Below are 22,551 nucleotides of genomic sequence, written 5' to 3' on the forward strand. Positions count from 1 at the left end.
CAGTCTGTGCTGCACAGACAAGTCATATGAAGGGATGGAAACTGATGTGAAGGTACTTCAAGCCCTGCTGCCAAAATGACTAAATCTCAACCATCAGACATTCAAAGCATCTAAATGGTGACAACACCTCTACAGCAGCCATACTATTCCACTGAATTTGGCACCAGAAAAGGTTTTTCTTCTAAATCAAACAGTAAACATTCAGTCATTTAAACTAAGCTACAAAGCAGCAGCCAGAAAAAAAACTGAACTACATAAAATGGATCTTGTATAGTTATTATCAAATCTTGACCTTGACTGATTCAACAAAAAGTTCAATTTACTTTTAAGAAGTATGCATTCTGCAAGCTATGCAATATCCTATTATTTTAAAATAAATTTTTTATGTATATTTTTAGCTTTGGTTGACATTCTACAAGCTTGCACAAACAAGACATTCAAGTACAGTAAATGATGACCGTGTAAATGCTGTTGAATTCACTGGGAAAACCTGAAAATTAAGAAGCTGTTCAATAACTCAGTCTGCTTTTCCAAATGTAGCTTTATTCTATCCAGGCCCAACAACAATTACGTTCTCAGGTTTGGCTATGTTTATTGCACAGTGCCTAGGAAAATACTGCAACAGACAGAGGGCAAAACCAGAAACATTATTTTGTGCTCTTACCTGTAGTGCACTATTCAGGAAGCAACTGTTCTGTCCTGGTTCATTGCTGAGACCTTTACTGGGTGCTATTGAGGTGGTATTTCGTGGAGTAAACATGCCCTGTACATTCCCCCGACCCACAGAAAAGTAATTTCTTTTCCAAGACATCTTCCAGTTTCAGCTGTAGAAAATGCAGGTTTAGGCTGGCAGAATATTTGACTTGATCAGATGCTTCCTTTCAAAAAATTTTAAACTGTAACAACAACCAGTCTTCCTTAAACTATAGTTTAAACAGTATTTATCCTTTTGCCAGGACTCAAGGAGTATGCTTCTTTTAAATCCAGCCTGGGATGCTATTCTTCATTTGCTGCTTATGCATGCAAAAACCTCCTTTAAAAGCAGCCACATAGAACATTTGCAAAGGGAAGGAATCCACAGTTGTTCAAGTTCATGTTATGCTGCTTCTCCCTTTTCCAAACAGGCAGTAACTTCAGAGAACAAATGGCAAATCAAGGAGGTCCCAGACTCAAGACAAGAAAAATAACAACTTCCTCCCACACCCCCAAAAACACAGCTTCTGCAATCCTTCTATAATCCTTCTGAAGAAAATGGGAAAAATCCAATTAGTAAGGGAGCAAAGAAACCAAACCACAACCTTGGCAGCTCCCTTTCAGTTATATGTATCTTGGGTGATGAAAGAGACATTATCCTCACAGGGGAAAAAGAAGTAACTCCAGAACTTGAGAGCGAAGAGCTTTAAAGAAGTAAGAAGTCTCCGATACAGTTCTTCTAATTCTGCATGCGATCTTTAGAAATTTCTTCTCCTGATCCTCCTTTTGCAATCGGAATGCCCAGCCGTGCCAGAAAGCTTGAGAGAAAAAAATAATCAAAGGCTTGCGTCATTTAATTACTCTCTTGGTTTTGTGGTGTTCTGCCAAGACCAGTGTTGCCTCACCTCCCACAATACACTGAATCTTCAGAGACAAAGCAAAAAATCTAAACATTCCTCCACCCAAAAAACAAAATAATATAGAAAAGAACAGAGGATTCTGAGAAAAGCATGTAAGAGCAAGGAGGCCTGGAGTATGTTGGAAAGGTTAAGAAGGAAACTGTATTAAAAAAATAAACCACAACATTCAAATGAACCTCATGGTAGTAGTCAAACATATGCTTTACAATCTTGTAGTGTTATTTTTTTTTTTAAAGATATCTTATTCATTCAAACAGTTACATGAGGATTTGTGGTTCTATGAATACATGCTAGCACATTCTCCACCCTAGAACTCGGATTTTGCACTGAATGTGGAAGGCACAAGGCTCATCCCTGACTCAGCAATCCACTGCACGCTCCAGAAAAAAATTTCCTTCATCAGAAACTATGTGTACCTCTAAAATGCTATTTAATCTAGGCACATGGGATATATGATGTCTTATAAAAGGCATAGAAACTTCTGAAGAAGCCAGAACAATTATTCAACAGAAAGTGCTCTTGCCACAAGTTCACTTTTTCCCTCACCTACAAGAAACTGAAAAAAAAAAAATATTGAAGCAATTCCTAGAAAAGGGAATAACAAGATTCATAGCAACACTTTTTTTTTAAGTTCTTTTAAGTGCTGTTCACCTATATTTACAGGAACTTGCATAGTATTTTCTTGGTACATTCACAATGACATCTAGAATTACACCACTTTTGATAGACATAATAACAACTGAAATTACCTATTACGGCCAGTAAGAGCAAGACAACTCTAATCCAAAATATTTAAGTATTAATTGCAGCATGAAGTCACTACAAAATAGACATATGTAGGGTTTGTACATCAGGAAAATTAACTGAGAGTATAATACTTTACAAAGATACCCTGGGTATCTGTGAAGGCATGTTCTTTACCTTACACACAATTATAAATTCTTCATCTGTCAAAACACAAAGAACTTCCTAAATACCTGCAAATGTGTTACAGCAGCCTAACACATTCCCTTCTAGCAATATTTCGTTTGTACTTCTGTTAAACAAATACTAATGAAGTCTCAGCATTGCTGTATGGCAGGCAAATATCTACTCACAGAGGAGTAGTCCTCCTGGCTGCCAGTGTGCCATGCAAAATTTCAGACATGCTTGCAAGCCTGCAGACACAGACCATTACCGTGCCCGTCGCACAACATTCCTGAGTGTTGAACTTATACAGGAGTCATTTCAAAGCAATTTCAGCCTCAGCCCCCTTTCTTTGCTCAACCCCTTACTGAACCATGAGCCAATCATACCGTGTGAGCTATTTAGGGAAAAATTTAGGGATCTCTGTAAAGCAACACCACTTGCAATAGGTGCAGTGTGGCCAGTGTGTCACAGACAGAGCAGAGTGCTGCATGTAACAAACAGACTGGCTCTGTGCTGCCTCACAAAAACCACTGAGCCACTCAAAACCACTCGGTCTTCTTTCCACAGCAGCTACAAACAAAGAAAAATACTATCCAAAACATCCAAGACACTCAGCTGAGAGCTGCACCTATTCAGTAGACTTCAAGTTCAAAACAAGACTCTGCTCTCAAAATGGGCTGTAAAACTAACTTTTGAACACTTTTTGAGCAAAGCTACATCAAATACGACAGAGTAAGTTAATTTTTTTTAGCTTATTTTTATTATTTTGGAACAAAATTCAAGACTACAGGCTTTGCAGTTTACCTGCCGCTGCAGCAAGACTATTTCAAGCTGGCCCAAACCCTCACAGTAAGCTTAGAACCTGCACTGCTTCTGCACAGGCTTAGCAGAACTGACTTCTTACCACCATGACTGCTCACAGAAGCATATTCAGTTTGCTCATTTGGCTACACGGCCTTTGCAAAGCTAAGAACAAGCAAAAAGCACTTAAGCTGGTAACCACCCAGTCAGGAAAATCAGATCACAGCTTTGCACTGTGCCAACCTCTGAAATCTTACCAATGAAATATAACAACTTGTAAAAAATAAACATTATACAAATGCTTTAATAAGGAGTAAATAAAATATTAAAAACAGATAAAGAACATATAATAAAAAAAGCAAACCAAACATTCTAGATCTTCCTGCTGCTTTGTAGCAGCTGCCTTTGGGAAGGCAGGAGGGCTCCCAACCTCAGACACAGGCTCAGCAGATGAGAGGCATGGGGCATCACTCCAGCAACACAACCCCAGAGCAAAGCTGGCCATGGTTCAGCACATACTTCTGGCCTGAAGAAACCAGTCTGTCCTTTGACAGCAGAGCACAACACTCTACAAGATGTACCACAGAAGATTTCAAGACCCTGTTTATCCCCATTATTCCCTCGCTAAATCAATCACACAGAAACCAAACATCTCAAGTTGCATCCTTTATTCTCTGGCAAAGTCTCACTATCACTGTTCATTTTGGAGTGTGAGGAGGAGGGGTGTGTGGAATGTAACACTCCTCTCACCACAGTCTCATTTATCCAAACATTACAGGCTATTGCTTGAACCCCCAAACCAAGCTGAATTAGAAAAACCCTGTTTAAGAACAAAGATGCTTCCATATAGATATTAAATAAAAGCAGAGGTCTAGAATTTAGTGTTTATTACTTATATTTCTGAAAAAACTTTCAAAATGCAGAACAAAGTAAATGCTTCAATGTGTGAATGTGTCTGATTTCAGAGAAGAGATTCCTTTCCCCCAGTATCCCACCACCTATTCTAATGGCAGAGAGTAAATAAATGGTCTTGAGGGAAAATCATGCCTTCACATGCTGCAACACTTCTGAAACCTAAAGAGGTGAGAAACAGCTTTGAAATCAAGATCTTTTTGATAATAAAAAAAGAGAGACAATGCATTTTGTTGAAAGTTTTCACACAGATGGCTCCCGAGTTTGACTCTTACAGTGAAGAGGCACAAGCATAATCCCATGGCTGTTCTCAGCTAGATGGAAAGTTTGTAGAAAGAGAGGCTTGAGAATACACTTTCTCCGTGTATCCACAATGATGAAAGTATTTTTGAATTTCTGCATGGATTAAATTATATTTAATTGCAGAGATATCGATATTACAGTCTTCATTTAGTTTAGACATCCCAAAAGACAGTCAGCTTTGCAAATCAGTTTAAATTTGATCTTGAAGGTAATGAAATAAAATAGAGGGGTGGAAAAACTTCCAAATACCAAATTAACCATGAGGCTGGATGAAGAAAAGAGTGAAGAGTGCAGTGACCTGACAAACAAAAGAAGATGATTTCCTCCTCTTGAGGATGCCTCCTCTTTCTGAGATTCTTAGCTAGACAGAAATACGAGACAGATTTATTTGCTCACCTAGACCATAAAGTCCAACTACAAAATACAAGATGTACATCATCTCTGCTGCCAAGAATTGTTTCACAGTACAAATGGGACAAGAGAGGAAAAAAAAAATCTGCTTTATCCATGCATTTCTCAGCCTTGATGGTTCTGCTGGAAGAAAGGAGTAGGGAGGAGTCTGTAATGCTTCTTCTGTCAAGCTTGCACACATTTGTCAGTCTTCCTCTTAAATGAACAACCTGATTACCTGGCTCTGTGCTACTTGTGCCTACTGGGTGGAACCAGGAACTGCCAGCACCTCACAGTGCCACTGGTGCCCAGAACAGACTCATACTGGTCTTCCTTGTTTTCCATGTGCTATTGCACAATTCTCAGTCCCTGAAGTTTTGTAAAGACAAAGCTTTGAGTACCAGACACCTTAGGCTAACTTCCCAGAGCCTTTTTGGAAAACAGAGTTTGCTAAGGTTATGATAAATACTCTTTCAAATACCAGAGAAATCCTTCTTTTTTACTGGAAGCAAATTTTCCAAAGGTCAGGCTAAAAGTTGCTAATCAACACCATCAAAATAGTCTTGGGGTGAAGACTAAAAACACATTTCCCCAAATCCATGGATGTACTTCAGAGAGTACAGATACAGCAAGCCCCATCAAACACTACAGGTTTCTCCAGAGGACACAGTGAAGGCCATCTGAGAGATCACCTCAAGATAATGAAAACAAAAATGGAAAAAACTAGACAGAACAGCAAGCAAAAGAAGCATTGGTCACTACCACTGTATTTATACAGCCTATCAATCAATAGAAGAAACTGTAGTCAAAATACTGATGGGTCAATCACCTGTTAGGAATGCATTTCCCCAATGTGGCAATGTTGCCATTTCTATAGATAACTTAATGCTTCTACAGTCATAGGAAGGAAAAAAAACAGAACAATTTTATGAAGAAAAAATATGTTTTTATACCAACTTTTCAAACCAACAACCAATAAACCATTAAACAAGAAAACCAACCCACTCTACATTCCTGTTAACTGGTAAGACCAACAAGAAGCATAGAGAGACCACATTCTGCAGAAACATTCCAAAGCGAGACTCTGAACTGCTGGGGTCAAGTATTGTTTTATACTGCATGAAAATACTTTATAGCAAAACATTCTCCAACTTCCTCACCCAAAATGCTTGTAGGTTTTATAAAACTCTGGTGGACTGCCTCTTAAAGCAGTGTAATGAAATCCTACAAACACTTACCTAATCTGAATCATTTGATTTTAAGCCTGACAGTCAGCCAAATCTATTTAAAGAGCATCTTTCACAGTTTAAAAAAAAAAAAAAAAACCCACCAAAAAAAACCCCCAAAAAGCCAAAACCGAGCAGAAAGCCATTGGCTTTGTAATGCAGAAGATTCTCCTCCAGGGTTACAGTCTCAGCAGTCTTTTCTGCAGCCTTTTCTGCAATAAGGACATAAGGTGATAAAACACCTGTGTTCTGTGCTAACTGACCACCACACAGACTTCTATTCAGAATAATGGAAAAGTATGTCGTTTATCCTACATAGCTATTGAGACAGTAAGGTAGCTGTGTCCAAACTTTCATAGAACAGTTGACTCAAAATATCCAGCTGCCTCTCAAACAATGAGAAAAGCTATTAAAACCCATCTGGTAAGGAGCTCCAGTACAAAATGACAATTATTCAAAGGCAAATTATAACTAAAAAATAAATAAAAAGTCTAAACAACGCTCAATCTCTAAAGACAGCATTACAGCCTTTTCTGATCAGCAATCATTTAACCTGCAAAATGATCTAGAAGTTTCTAAAATAAAGCATATCTTCTTAAAGAGTGCAACTGACAAAAGTACAGTGTAAAATAATTGAGCAATAAAGGGCTTCTGTTCAAAGACAGACAATGAGAGTGGAGGTCAGAGCTAGAAATGCAAATGCCACATTATTTAATTTCTGTGGGGCTTATTGCCAAAAGACATTTTGCTCCCCATATAAAGGTTCTACTGATAGAAGAAACATTATATTAATAGCCACTGATCTGATGCATCATAGAACTTTCAGCACATGCATTTGCTGGGAATGAAGACAGACAAGCCCACTGGTCCTACTTCCAAAATTCTTTGGAAGCAGCAGCCACCATGTTACACAGCCCTGTTATCTCAGCAACTATTCACTGACAGTTGGAGATGCAAGGACTATATATAAAATTAAGAAAGTCTGCCCAGTCGTAAGTAAATTCAAACCCCTTCAAAACCATCTGCACTCTCTTCAGACCTACACTTCACAGTTGTTCAACTCTAAGACTGCTGTACATGATGATAAGAGCCTACATTTTAAATCACCTGGATTTCCAAAGTGCTTATCCTAAAGTTTTCTATTACTTTCTCTATGAAATCTAAGTTTATTCTCCAAAGTCCATATTTAAAAAACACTCTACCTTACCCCAGGCTGGTGCTGGACATTTCTCAAGGAAGAAGAGTAGGGTAAAACCAGCTTTTCATCCCACTATACATGGAACTTGTAGTTTGGATAAATGGGTTAAACACAGCAGCTTCAAATGATATGCAATTGCTCAAAAGCAGTTAAACATCACTAATCAATCCTGTTTAACAAAGGAAAATATGACAGTAGGCATGAAAATGAAAAAGAGGCAGCTGTCAACCCTATGGTGAAATGGAAGGTTCTGGTTTGACTCAGGCAAAAGCTCAGCCAGCCTCCTGCTACCAGTTATTCCCTTTCCAAATCTTTACCTTGACTTTCCAAAATAGAGCTTCAAGATGAATTTAGCATTTGATTCAGTCTCTAGATAAACATTTTGATTGCAAAATTCAGTATTTTACAGCCATTGCCAAAAGGTTTCAAGGCTCATTTTCATATGGCACCTTATTAACAAACGATCTAATCTCTCTTTCACTGGTAACACCGCTGATCCAAAAAACCAAGGTATTTGTACTCTGGCTTGTGAATTCCAGTCCAACAATGACTTAAGAGCCCTAAAAGATTTCAGAAGTAGTCAGCGGTATTCAACGACATACTGCTTAATGACTGCTAACTTTCTAAATACTAAAATCCTGCTGCCATTCTTTTCTTGACCTTGCAAATTTTCACTGCTGAACAGAAAAATTTTTCCTTGTCTTCAACAGCTACCTTGTTATAACTGTGAGTTCTCCTATCAATCTTCACACCCCTTTCTTTATTCAAAACAGAAAACAGTAGCAATCAACTCCCAAATCATAAGCTGATCACATTAGAGCACCACAAACCCTTCTGTTTCATTAAAGTCTCTATAAAACCAGTGATTTCTGATACGTTTGAATGTGGAAATACATACACATCCATGCAGAATAACAACAACACAAGAAATAGATTTTGCAGGAAAATAGGCAAACAGAAGAAGTCCAGCTCCATTAGTACTTTTGATTTCAAAGGAAGCACAGCAAAGATTAAGCAAAGGCAGCAACACATGGAGAGTAGCAACAACTTTGATCAAACAGATGGACAGCGTTTGGGTGAAAAAATAGGCCTTTCTGTTGATGTGCTAAGAATCTCAAAGTCAAATACTGCAATGGAATGTTCTCTCCCAGTAGTGCTCAAGGGGAAAGATGACATCCAGGGCAGAAATCACTTTCCTCAACACATGCACATATAACACTGGCTAGTGAAAACTGCCACAGAGGTGGGCAGACAATTCCCACCTCCCTTGTGATCAACAGCTGCGGCCAGATAATGTGTTTGTTATTACCATAAAAGCGTTTATTCCCTGCCTCTTTGCTCAGGACAGTATTTGGTATTAAAGTAATAGTTCTAGATTAAAGTATTAGTTCATTGTATTTTGTCTTTTAGCTATACCACGATTACCACATACCAAGACAGATTGTAACTCTCAGTTTCTTGACAGACTAATAACACATCAAGGTGCAAAATTACAGCAGGATAGAGGAACTCACAAAAACAGAGAGTAAAGGCAGAATGAGCCACAGTTTATGGTGCCTTTATTGGGTCCCAGTATTAAATGCTTACATAATTTTTTTTCCTGTTTTGCTAAAACTGACAAGCAGAAGGAACACTGCTGCACTGCAGAACATTACATAGATTCATACTTCACAGAAAAATATAAAGCAAATGCTCCCAGCATCCACAACATGCTGATTATTCCTTTTTTAAGCAATCATCTGTGCTGTATAGCTATAAATAACATTTCAGCAGAATCACGAGTGCACACACACATACATAAGCTGAGTTTAAGATCATTACTATGTAGTTTTAGAGGAATAAGTATAACTAATATGAACAGGGAAACTAATTTTTGCTTCATTTGGCTTTGTATAGATGAAGCATTTGCTGGGAAACCTACTGAAGACTTCAGAACTTGAGTAGGAAAAACACTTGCACACATCTAAAGGAAAAGCTTACTTAATCCCGTATCCAACAGCAGTTAATAGCATATGGAAGAGTAAAACAAACAGGTTGGGGAAAACATGCCATGACACCATACACCTCATGAAGAAACTTGAACAGACAAGCAGGGGTAGTAGAACTACACAAGTAGGAGGCCAGCAGAAGAAAACATCTGATTAATGCATTTAGGGAAATCAGAAGAAAAGATTGTGTCTGCAAGCTGATGAGCCGAGTCCTGTCCTTTTCTAAATATGAAGCAAATAGACATGAGCATACCTCAAGCCTTTACAACCCAAACTAGCAAACAAAGTGCTCACAATATGCTGCCATGGCCTCCCCGTGGCTCCTGCAGCCCACAACCTAAGAGCCCTAGACCTGGCCAACTGCTCCACTGCTGGCTCAGCCAACAGCCGTGGACATACTGTGCCCCTCCCCAGCTGCAGTCCATCATAGGACCTTATGAAGTAAAGAGCCATTCTGCAAGTGTCTGTGAGTTTTAAATAAAGAGGATTATAGCTTCATGCACAATAATCCTGGCCTCACAGCTGAACATCAAATATAGACAACGTCATGAAATGGTTCCTGCAAACATAGGAAAGGAGCCCTTGTCTAACAGGATGTTCAGCTACCTCCATTACTTGAAATTTTACTTTCATTGAGAAGCCCCTTACAAATAGATAAATTGCTTGAATTTTTCTGGTATAAAACATCTTCTCAAAGATTGTAAAAAAAGCCTTAAAGCCAAGTTTACCTGATCTCACAATGTCAAAGTTGGAGTAATGGCTAAAACAGGCAAAGGATACTTTTCTTGTCATACACAGTTACTTTGTCAAACATTTTAGAAACTCAAACATTAGAGAACACACACCTAGTATACAAAAAATGAAAGCTTCATGTGTGCAGATTGTTGTACAAACACGTTTTCTGAAATACAGATATTTTATGTTAGAACTAATAATATGGTGAAGCCATGAGGTTGCATATGAACTTTCACAAAACTATGGCCTCATCAAATTCAAAATACAAATTCAAATTTTTAAGTTATGATTCAAAAAAAATGGTTCCCTAAGTCTTAACAGATACTACCATAAGAAACTAACTACATACTGATTTAAAAAACTTAGAACACTCTTCCCAAGATTTTAAAATATTAAAATCTGTAAGTAATCTGCTGGGAAAGAAAAACCCAAACTGCTGTTCAATTTATAAGATGCAGAAACAATGACACAATTTCCTTCTATCAAAACCAGGCTTATGGAGATGATGCTATTGTTTTCATTCAGAAATGTTATTTTATCTTTACCAGAAAAGTACTGTGAAACTACAAAATGCAAAAGGGATTATTTTGTGTCCTGCTGTGTCCTGGAGAGATCCACAAAGCATGAAAGAGACTCTTGTTAAGCACAAGCAAGCTCTGTCCTAATGGGTCACAGAAGCAGAAGCTGTGCAAAAGCAGTATAATACAAGCTAAACAGGCCAGTTGGGTGTTGGGGTGCAAAAAAGAAGAATGATGTCAACAGCTTTGATTTTTTTTCTCTGCCTGCCAATAAAATGGCCCAACTGAGAAGTACCAGAAGCTCCCTATGAAAAAATAAAAAAAACCACCAAAAAATCCCAAACCTATCTAAACAAAAAACCCAAACCTCTTTACCTTCCTCAAAAACCGAAACATCTCCCAGCCAGAAAAAAAACCCAAGCCCCAGGAAGCACTCAGGAGGAAGTATATACCCTGAAAGGGGTCTTTCCACGTTATTTGTGGGCTGCTCATTGGCAGAAAAAAGATCATGAAGAGGTAGGTCGCAAGAGTTTTCTCTTAGCAAACAAAGAAACCTATTAAAGATAAAATTAAAACAAATTCTGAAGGTGCCCAAGAAAGTTTTAATACATTTAACCAACTAGTACATGTGGAAAGGAAAACACCCCTAATTAAACTTGTTGCTATTGTTATTTTAAAGCAGACTGACAAGGAGCAAATTTAAGGATATGTATACATGCTTTCATATACAAAAAGGAGGCCTGTCCTGACAGGACTGTGAAGTACCCAGCCAACAACAAATGTTAGAGCCACTAATTTCAACACTGAAAGAGTACCTAAAGAAAACTGTAGTCTAGCTCAAAATCAGACAATAGGATTTCAGCCTGCACTGTAAAAAAATATTAAAGTATGCTTAGAGATTCAGTTTAATTCCATTCAGCAGTAATTTAACTTTTTCAATGCTTCTGAGGGTCTGAGCTCTACAGAAGAGCAAGCAGCTACTTCTGCTACTCTCCCAAATCTGATCCTGCACTGGCTGAAATCACTTGTGAAACTAAACACAAGCCACATAGCCTTTAAATAGGGACTCCCAGGAGTGCTCCAATGTTAAACACAAAGGATTAAGCAGCTTCTGGCTTAGTCCAGCACAGAACAAATGAAATTTAGAAAGCACAGCTTCCTAAACTTTTATCTCATATTCTGCGTACTTGGTTCATCTGTTTTCTTCCCCCACAGAGAAAAAATGCCCAGCCTACAATGATGTGTGTCACTCCTTAAGCAAAGTGCCTCGGGGAACAGCACTGGAGCACAGAGAAGCTTTGGGGAAAGGTCTCAGGCAAGAGACAACAGCAGCTTTAGGGGTTCTTCCACTCCATCACACACAGTAGGGAACAGGAAAGTAACTGGGTCTCAGGATGATAACATTTATGTAAGCATTTGGTTTCTGGCTTCTAATTATGGGTGTAATTCTTTCAGAGTGTGACTGTGCCATGTAGCACCCCTGGGGGCAGGGGTACGGTCCCATCCTGTGCTCTTGGGGAGATACCAAGGGTGTTCAAAGATGAAAGCTCCAGAGATTGTGTGGTATGGCTGTTCTTAGCACAAAATTTCCAGTAAGACATTTGGGACCACACAGTGACTGACAGGCTGGGAAGGTGAGACATAGCTGCTAACAGGAATCTTGCACGCAAGCCTATTTTCATTTTGTCTTCCCTAGATTTTCTTTTTAACTTTCCGTTTTTTAAAAGAGTAACATTTCTATTACTATTTAAAGAAAATACAGCTTTTTTGATGTTAAAATCCCTTCAGTCTTTTGGAAACTCACCACAGCAGATGGGCTAGGCACATTCATCTCAAAAACTGTGGAGGACTCCATATCCTGCCATGGCAATCCAAAATGGTCCCTAAGGCTTGCTTCTTTCTGCAGACTCCTGTACAGGTTACACAGCCACCACTCCCTACACTGAGATCCCCTAGAACTGGCCACAGGACAGAATCTTCACCTTCCAGTTGCAAAGCAGTCACGTGTTGCCCACACCTTCTCTTGCCAAACCCTGTTAGTGCAAGACCAGCTGATATTGCTCCAGGCTCAAGTCTACAAGCATTGTAACGCTGTACAATAGAACTTGTTTTTCCCAGAATTCCCCAGACAATATGCTGGCAACACAAGAAGCTGCTGAAGAGATGTAATTGTTGCATTAGCAACTTGATGCAGAAAAAAAATTCAGATCCAGAACACCAGCAAGGCAATAAAAGGACAAAACCAAACACTGTCCTGTTTAAAACTCCCCTCTCCTCAGTATAAGCAGGCTTCAAGGAACAATCACCTGACATCTGGGAAAGCAACATCTGCAACAGCTACCCTTATCCAGAAGGGTTGCCACACCACAATAGTATTTTCAGTCATGTCATTACACCATGATAAATGCTGTTTTGAAGAATCATTTACAAAATTTTCCTTCAACACTAGACAAAAGCATTCAGACACACTGTTACTATAATTATTATCCATTGCTTAACCAGCACTACAAGTCTTATACAACACTTCCTTATATACACACCTGTGAGGGAAACAGGAAAAAATAAGAATATTTTATCTAGATTAAGAATATGCATCCTTCCTCTGTGATTAAGAAAATAAATTATGCACACGTGTGTGTGTGCACGTGTGCAAGTAAGTGGATGATCTGGAAAAATCTTACATTTCTCATCAATCAGAACTGAACTCACTCCATTTGAAATTAAACTGCTCTAAGCTTGAGCCAAAAGGTACAGTATTAGAGGCATGTTCTTTGCTAGACTAAAATGAAGCTTCTACAGATTTTTAGCATTCTTATTTTTTCCCAGTACACCTAAGTTCTCCAACTCCAACAGACTCTGGTGACCTAGGTACTCAACAATTTAGGACAGTAATATCTTCTTGTGAAATCAAGTACATGAGATGCTTCAGACAAAATCTGTATAAATATGTATGGCATTACGCATCACTTAAAAAGACTATTAATATGATTGTAATCTGCTAATCTGGTCTTACATCTGTGTCAACTTCTGGGAGAAGCATCAAGGGAATAATATCAGTTGGAACATGGTGGAGTTAAAAACTGTCATACTGAAAAAAGCATCTTCCAAATGTATTTGTTTCAGCTCTCTTAATTTTGTTTCTTGATTATGTTTGTATCTACTCAGAGGGGCAATATGAGTATAAATTTCTCTAAAATATTGCTTTGACTATATCCATCTATTCCTCCTTCCCATGGTAAATCAGTCTCCCTGCACTCCCTTCTAAGGGCTGTCGAGTCTAGCATAATATTGACTTCCACATTTCTAAGTTCATTATTAAATCCTTCCCCAAAAGTTTATGGTCCCAGTCTTCAACCAGCCATTAGTTACATTATGAAGCAAGTGTTACTGTTTTCTCTCCCTCAGAGAAGATGGAAACATACCAAAAACATCTACAAAACTATCTGGTTATCCTCCAAATCACTCCTTTCCTGCCAAGCACGGAGAGGCTCAGCAGCAAAGCAGCAGGTGTGCCAAAACCATTGTTCATCCTGACAGCCACCACAGTCTGCTTCCTTCACTCCTCAGGCTGTTTGTCATGTTCCTCTGGCCTTAAACAGAGAACTCTTTAACCTGGAATCATCCTGCTTGGGCTTTTAAGACACCTAAAACTCTTGAGACCACTGTCATAACCTATAGACATAACTACATTATTAATTAACAACTTCAGAAAACACAAACTACTGTAAGTCCACTACAGCACTTCACTGTGAAAAAACCCCAAGAGGCTTCCGAACTGTCAGTTATAATAATGGTAATAAAAAAGCCTACAGCTTCTCTAACTCCCACGAAATACTGTGTTCTAGGAAGAGGATGTATCATCTCAGACAACCTCTGAAAGGAACGTTATTAAATAACCAAATGAGGCCAAAATCTTGGCCACCAGAGTAGTGTGAAGAGGGCACTTCTCCCTCCACATGAGTACTCTGGGGCAGGCAATTCACAGTTCGGCTCACAGAAGCAGGCAATTCACAGTTCGGCTCACAGAAGCAAACTCAGCTCACAAAATTAGCACTTTTGGAGGGATAGCAAGAGGAGAGGAGGGGGCTTGCTTTATTTCCTACTAGGTTAGTAACCTAACCTGAGTTAGCTTATCAAGAAATTATAGTTAGGGCAAGGACATTGGGACTTCATCTTCCAGGTATGGATCAGATGAATCCTGCCTCTGAAGATCATAATCCATGTTTTTGTAATTCTTGTCTGCTTTAGGCTGACGGAGAAGTTGCTCCTTCAAAAAAAGGAATGCATTAGAACAGGTAGAATGTTTATTATATTGAATGTCAAGCACTGGAACTGATACATAGATTATTCCCCCTCCTTCAGCCTCTCTGATGACAAAGTCTAGAACAGGATTTATCATTTGGTGGAATTGGAACTTCTGCTTAGTGTCATCAAACATATCAAAATAGTGAATATCTTGGGTATTTTTTTTTTTCAGATCTAGAAAGTTTAAAAATTACGTACTTTTTACTAAGCTGAACTGCGTAAAGTATGAAACAGTAGTGACAGACTTCAATCACAAAATGATTACTAATTTTGGAAACAAGACACTTGATAGAAGGCAGGGGATCAGGTAAACAGATAAAGCGAGTTGACTTTTATAAATCAGCACATTAAAATACAAGAAAAGCTCTACAGATATTTAGTACCTCATTTAATTTCATTATCAACTTTCTTACACAGAATTCAACAAGTAGAGGGAAGGAAAAACACACTAACTTAGCAAAAAAGCAGTCTGGAGCACTTCTGACTAGGCAATTCTTAGACTATAAAGTAAGTAAGATGGGAAATGAATTGCCAACATCTCTTCCAGCTGTAACAACTGATATGGTGAGAAGAGATTCTGACTGGTTTTATCTTCAGATTTATCATGGATACTATTAGACAGAAAAAGTTATGCTATGGTGGACCAGAGGCACCTTATGTCTTAGAAAGTACCTTTCACAGAGGTAGAACATCATAAATAAAGAGTACACATATGAAACACCAATAGCTAGCAGGACTGGAATGCTGAGAAGCAAACTATTTAACAAATTCAAGCAACACTCTTTCTTTGTATCTTAGAAACAAAAGCCAGCCACATTGAAAATCAGAATTTTCTCTTTCACTACCATATGTAGGAGAGAAATCTTATGACAACTTTAATTCAATCAAAACAGTCATGTCACAGTGGTGGTGATGCTGACTTAAAAATCAGAAAAAACCTACCTTCAGAAGCTGCTTTCTATTTATTGTGTGGATTCCACACTGGTATCACAACAGAAGCTGGAGATCAGAGCAAGTTGGGAAAACTGAGGACTCACTGTGAGAGTAACTGGTCTGAGTAATACTTGCACAGAAAAAATATTTAAGGGAGGAGGAAAGAGCTAGAATAGCATGGGAGGGGATAACCTGCTGTTTCAAACAATAGGAAGCTGTTAAAACAAAAAAACAAGGGCCTCCCTAAGCACAGGAAAGTCTCATTCAAAAAGCATTGCCCCCACTGCCACCTACCAAGCAGGCAGCTCTGACAACAGAGATAAGGCCAGAGGCCCAGCCCTGCTTACCGACAACTCCCCTTGGACACAGTGCCAGGCAAGGAGGAGGAAGGTTTTCCAAACTCTTTTATAAAAGACTGGGGGCAGGGGAGGGGGAGATTGGGCTGCTAGGGATGACTTCATTTTACAGCAGCAGCCTGCCCGTGCAAGGCACGGCTCCCCTCAGTGTAACAAGTGAGGTGGAGAGGTTCCTGCAGACTGCAGTTAAATGTCAAGGATTGTTTTCTCGTAGGGGAAATTGATAACCAGGAGTAACGTGTCACCATTTAACAGAAAAAATGGAAGCTACTCAAAAGATGGCTTCAGTTTTGGTCCCTCAGTTTAGAGCCCTGCAGTTGCAATACAAACTTAAAAGCAGTTTTTCAAAGAACAATTATTGCAGGACACTTCCTGGAACTATCCCCTGTGGTTCAAAGCCAGTGATACAGATCACGGAAAAAAGAAGTTTGTTAGAAAAACGGCTTCCTATCCCCAAAACCTCCCATAAGCTCAGCAGTAGCATTACTACATGATTATTCCCAGACACTCCTACAGTACAGTTCCAGGACACGGGTGCCATCTGCATTCAACATCAATTTGTTCTTCTAACATGGTCACGTTTAGAGCACAGACAGGGAGAATTACTGTATATCCAAGACTGAAACAGCTGTAAAGAAAACCCTGGTTATGTTACAAAAAAAACCTCAAACCAATGCACACCACTGTCTTGCCGCCCCAGCACAATATAATGCCAACAGACTCAGACTGAAACATCGTAATGCTTTGGACCATACAAGGAATTGAAGATACTATCCCCACAGGGACCATTTACCTAGCTGAACCAAACAATGCAAAAAGGAAGCATTCCGAATACAATTAAACTGGTTTGCCTCAAGAACAATTTAGTCTTGCAGGATAGAAGGGGCTGAGCCAAGTTTTAACCATATCTTTCCATAATGATAGACTTTTGGAGGGACAAAAATAGGAGAACAAGAAAGTAAAAAATACAGCAAAGACAAAATATTCTAAGCAGTTTTACTTCATGATGCTTCTACACAGCTTTTTTTTTTTAGATTTAGTGTGAGCAAATTTCAAATAAATTAATTTTCTAAAGTGCACCGACAGTGCCATAACTGTGAACAAAAAACAGTCCAATGTTCAGTAATTGTGCTGGGCTCAAAACCTCCTCCACAGCTGTGCGTGGTCAAAGCAACGAGTTAACTGTGTAGTACTCCTTCCTCAAACAGTTTGTTTCAAGGAAGCCAAATCACTTAAGAACACCGTTTGCAACCCCAACACAGACTTTTTTCAGGTAAAAGCGATATGCCAAATCTCATTTTTAGCATACAGAAAGAGTGACCAAGTCTTCAAGGCATCTCACACTATTACTTGGATCTGCATGTTTATTCTAAAATATTTGTAGAATTTCACCAAGAGGTAGCAAGTCCATTTGTTCAAGTGGCATTATTTCCATGACACAGTGACCCAAGGATGGTAAGCACTCTTACAGAGAAAATACTGGTCTCTACACTCCTTTAGTCCTCTTCCTTCCAAAGGACAAAGCATTTTGCCTTTCCTCCTCAGACACAAACATCACATACATCCCCCATGACTCCACTGACTTCCTTGCTGAGGTGATGCCAGCCAATACTCACAAAAGGGCAGGAGCATCTAAATCAGTAACATCAAGAGTTTTGTGGTACTGAAGACTACAAATTCCTGTTTGCTTCAGCCTCAGTTTCCATAATTTTGGAACTCTTTTTCAGCTTTTTGATGAAGTGCTTCAGGTGTCCACACATACTTGAGTAACTGGTAGAAATATGGATCAAATTGTGGACATTTTCAAACACCTGCTCTGACATAATTTTGCACAATCTCTCAGCATGTGGATAGTGGAGACTATTACCTGTCTAAACAATAACCAGTTCTTCAATACTTCAGTGCATGAACAAAGCATGAAAATTATTTCTAAATGCTCTCTTGAAAGCAAGATCAGTTCTGCTTCCATCACACCTAAAATTAAAACTTTTTAGAAACATACAGCAGCAAAGGACAAGTAAGTGTTTTACTACTAAAACAAATCCCTCTGCATGAAACAGAAAATAAGAGTTCACTCTGCTGGTGAGGGTCAGAGAGTTCAAACAGCATGCAGTGCTCCATGTCTTTAACAGAAGCAGGAGGACAGGTCTCCAGCTGAAGAACAACAGTGCTACTGCACTCACAAAAGAGAGCTTTGCCAAACACATCAGCTAAGAATCTGACTCACTGCCACCAAACTAAGAAAGAATTCAGAGCAATTACCACATTTCTGCACAGAACAGGAAGAAAGGCGGGAGGAAAAAATCATTTCTAACATTTCATCTAAATGAGAAGAGCACAGCAACCCTCAAACTGTTCTGGTCAAGTACTGCAGCCCCTAGGGCAACTGGGACAGCAATGCTAGCAATTATACATCCATCCACACAGCAATCTCAGACAGAAAGGAGGCAGGAAAACCAAGCAAACTAAACCAACAGAGAGAAGCCCAAAATCTCTCTCTGCCTTCCTTGCTTTTTTGCTTTGGTCCAGCAACCTGAAGCAAATGTACTTGCATATAACCCCATCTATTAAAAGCACTCATGCCAACAGAATGGCATGAGTGCCATTGGCAGGCAAGATAAAAAGAGATAGCCAAGAAAAATTACAAAAGCATAAGTTAAAACAAAAACCTGAAGAAACAAAGTATAGATGACAGAGTTGAAACAACCATTCTCTTAAGACTGAAAACAGTTCTTTTCCAAATGTCAGCAGAGTCATATGATTATGGCTTCCTTCTGCGTTTGCAGATCTTTTAGCTTCCTACCTAGCAAAGGCTATGCTAGCCCTTCCCTTCACCTTCATATAATTATCCACCACAGCACTCCCACTCACAGAGCCGTAAATGTCAGCACACTTGGTACAGTTTAAATATTGTAAGTTTGTCTACATGGTGAAGTCAGGAATAAATGTGATGTGGTAAAGATGGAGTTTCTTGACTTCCAACAAAGAAGCTGGTTGCAGAAGTTTCTGCTCACCTTTCACAGATCAGTTCTTACTATTCTCATCTGATGCTCTGTTCTGCAGGTGGCAACCAGTGTAGGACCACATTACAAATTGCCTCATAAAAATAATGTGATAAATATTTAAATATTTATAAAATAAAAAATAACCAGAAAATAAAAGTATAAAGTGTGCTAGTTTTATAATTTGTTATTCAGAATACAGAGCAGTCCTGCAGTATGCACTTGTAATTGGCACAACATAGACCAGCAAATTAGAGAGGGGTATGGGAGCAGTGAATTACAACAGCTTCTTTATGAGCTTTGCCACCGAAGTCAAGACACCATGTAGATGTACTTGTCAATCCCCTAATTTCTAGCACAGGTAACTTACAGTATGCTTTATGATGCTGTCAGCTGTGCCAAGCTGACAGCTGCTACCAGGGTGGATCTGTTCACCATCATGTGCCCCTTCCACTCCCTTTATGCTAACACTGGTAAATTTGCAAAATGACGTATAACAGGGTGGCAAAAAACAGTTGGCAAGAAACAACTCTACCAATGGAAATTTTATTTTTTCGTTAGCTTTCTCATTCAAAAGCAGGAAAGTAGGCCGGGTGAACAATGCTTCTTGACAGTGGCCTGAAGTTAGATCCTCCTACCGAGATAACAAAGCTGCCCCTCCATCTGCAGTCAGATGGCTGTGCAGCAATTGGGAACACAGACTGAAGGTGCAGTTTCATTTAACAGAGGAAACAGCAGACTGTGTCAGGCTGTGTGTTTTCCCTAATTCCCACTGCTTCCAAGCACTGCATCGAGCTGTGAGCCACTTGCAAGAGCCACTTCAACCAAGAGCTGAACAGGGAGAGAGCAGGAGCATCCTGTCAAGACCCAGCTACCTCCTCTGCTCTGTCCTTAAGCAGCAACAGTGAAGCTGCACTCCAGGAAAGATCAGTTTAAAATAACTGATACAAATTAAACCCCATGGTTCATGTTTTCAAGCCTCTCTCTTTTAAGTAAATACATTCTTCTAGGACACTAGTTTTTAACTTGGAGAATGCATCCCCCGGACTTTTAAGAAGTCTGAAAACAGATGTTCGCCCTCTTCACTGAAAATCTCTGAGGTCAAAAAAGTTAATTCTATGGATAGAAAGCAGTGACCATCAATAATTTCTTTTTTGGAGTCTGAGGAGGGTGAAGAAGGTAGGTTAAGAAAGAAAAGCTCATGTTCCCACATCAACAGTGCAATTTTCAAGAGGATGGAAAAAAGCCAATAAAAAAAAAACTAACAACAGTCTAACAAACTTTAAGGCAATGTGTTCCAACATATTGGGCAAATACATATGCTGTACTTAGCTGACCTCTTCCACGTGGCAAGACAACTGTTTAATTAAGGTCTGGAGTGGGGAGGCACAGCAAAATCTTGCTTTTACTTCATCAACATATACTTAGAATCAAATGGACGCCAATTAAAAAAAATAATAATCCATTCTGTTTTCTCTTACAATCCAAGTTACTTTTTTTAAGTCAGGCAACCCAGAGCTATTCAAATAGCTTGTAAATTACAAGATGAGCAAAATTTTTTTTTTTTTGCCTTTTTCATATAAAAGAATAACCAAACCAAACATAGTGCTGTTTTGGTAGTTACAAAAGAGAATGAGAAATATTTTTCAAGACTACTCAGACATTGACTAACATGAGGACAGTGTTTTTATGCCCCCACTTTCCTTCAGCCTCCCAACTGCTCATTCTCATCCTTGTGCAACCTTTCAACATGGCAACACAACAACCTGGTCGGGGTAAACAGCACCCAGGTGGAAAGACAGGCTAGGGTAGTTTGAAGTCAGATCTGATCCTCAATATTCCCTACACAGCCTCCACAAGCTATGGAATGACTTGGGGTGCTAGTACCAGTTAAAATAGTTTAGACAACATCTGTTCAAATAAAATCTAAACTAGCTTTAAAAACAAGCTTGGGAGTAATGAAGTGGAAACAATTCCTTCATAGGTGAAGAGTACTATTGTGATAATTCCATTCCAAACCATATATTTGACAAACAAATCTGGATCATTTATAATTTTATGAGTAAAAAGTTGGTATATACACTCAATATTTTCCACTTAATTGATAAAAACTATTTTATTTCTTATGTGTATGTGTGACAAGGCAAAGCGCTCCACATTGAAGCCAGTCTTTCTGGCAGATGTATCAAGCAAACAAAAATAAATACCGGGAGAAAAAGTGCTAATACCCTGAACACATTACTATGAATGCATCCTGCTAGCAATTTGACTTTCTGCATCTAAGAACTCTTAACAGTGACTCAAACTAGTTTTACCTGTAGCATTGGGAAGTTTCGGAGACTACAAAAGCCAGGGTTTAAAAGTTACTAAAGACAAGCAAGACTCTAAATACCACTCTTTACCACAGAGGTAACACCACAAATACCACAAATAACTGCACTTCTTGTTTCTACTACCCTCCTAAAACCACCACAAAAACAAGAAAAGCAATTCCATTGCATACTTACTCCCAGTGACTGCCAAACACAGCACACTGCATTTAATCCATCCTGCTTTTTGTTACTTCCACCTCAGTAAGTGGACCCAAGCCAAAAGAATGTTTTATAAATATCCTATCAAAAAGAGAAGGCAAAAGGTCTTCTTGACTGCAAGTAAGACACTAGGTTATAGATGCCTGTTAGTCAAGCAAAGCACTAAATTAAATTTCTTGGTCAAAGCATGAGCACATTCTTTGAGTGACTGTGATGCCATGCTATGTCTAAAGCCAAAGACAAGTCTCCCGTCATCTCTGCAGATGGGAAAAACACACACACAGAATTTTATGCCTTAAGAGGCATGGTCCAGAATCATTTTCCTGTAGAAAACAGAATTTCCTGTGGTTTAAATATGATCTCAGGTTACTGAGGAATTAATCTATAGTTTGACTAAGTTAGGAATCAGGAAACAACTTTTCCTACATAAAGCACACATATGGCATAGAACCAGCATAACTGGAGTGATAAATCTGTATTCATTTTTCCTACACTTATCAAGAACTTACATAATTTTGGGACCCTAAATTACAGCACACAACCTGTAAATCTTGAATCTTAGCAATGCTGTGGTCCTTGACAAGAGATCTGCAAGAAGTCTTGAGAAAGAAAATTGTGCAAGTTTGTTTCACCTGCCTGCATCAAATAAAACCAATGCTTTTCAGCCTCTTATCTGACATAAAAAGGAGATAACAGCTTGAAGATGTAAGATTCACTTTGGAAACTAACTTGCACCATTGAAACCCAAATGGAAGTAATCTTGGCTGCATTACTTTTTTATCACTTAATTTAACAGAAAAAAATAAGATCACAAAGCCATAGTAATAGAGA

The 22,551-nt window shown here is 38.9% G+C and overlaps 1 protein-coding gene across 25 annotated transcripts in view; it reads right to left on the bottom strand.

Moving 5' to 3' along the window:
* The window catches only part of USP54 (ubiquitin specific peptidase 54), a 93,282-nt gene that overhangs the window by 45,017 nt on the left and 25,714 nt on the right, over positions 1–22,551 (bottom strand). For 21 of the 25 annotated variants that reach the window (XM_086901036.1, XM_086901053.1, XM_086901048.1 and 18 more), the window contains one exon: positions 665–1,511. The exons of 3 other annotated variants lie outside the window; for them this stretch is intronic. In XM_086901036.1, coding sequence (XP_086757162.1) covers positions 665–811 — 147 coding nt within the window. In that variant the 5' untranslated portion in view covers positions 812–1,511. Of the gene's footprint in view, positions 1–664; positions 1,512–15,840; positions 16,153–22,551 lie in introns of those variants that run through there. One more of the 25 variants, XM_023929440.2, reaches the window with a different exon arrangement.

This window comes from Cyanistes caeruleus, chromosome 8 (genome assembly GCF_971803275.1).
Source record: "Cyanistes caeruleus chromosome 8, bCyaCae1.hap1.1, whole genome shotgun sequence".
Lineage (NCBI taxonomy): Eukaryota > Metazoa > Chordata > Aves > Passeriformes > Paridae > Cyanistes > Cyanistes caeruleus.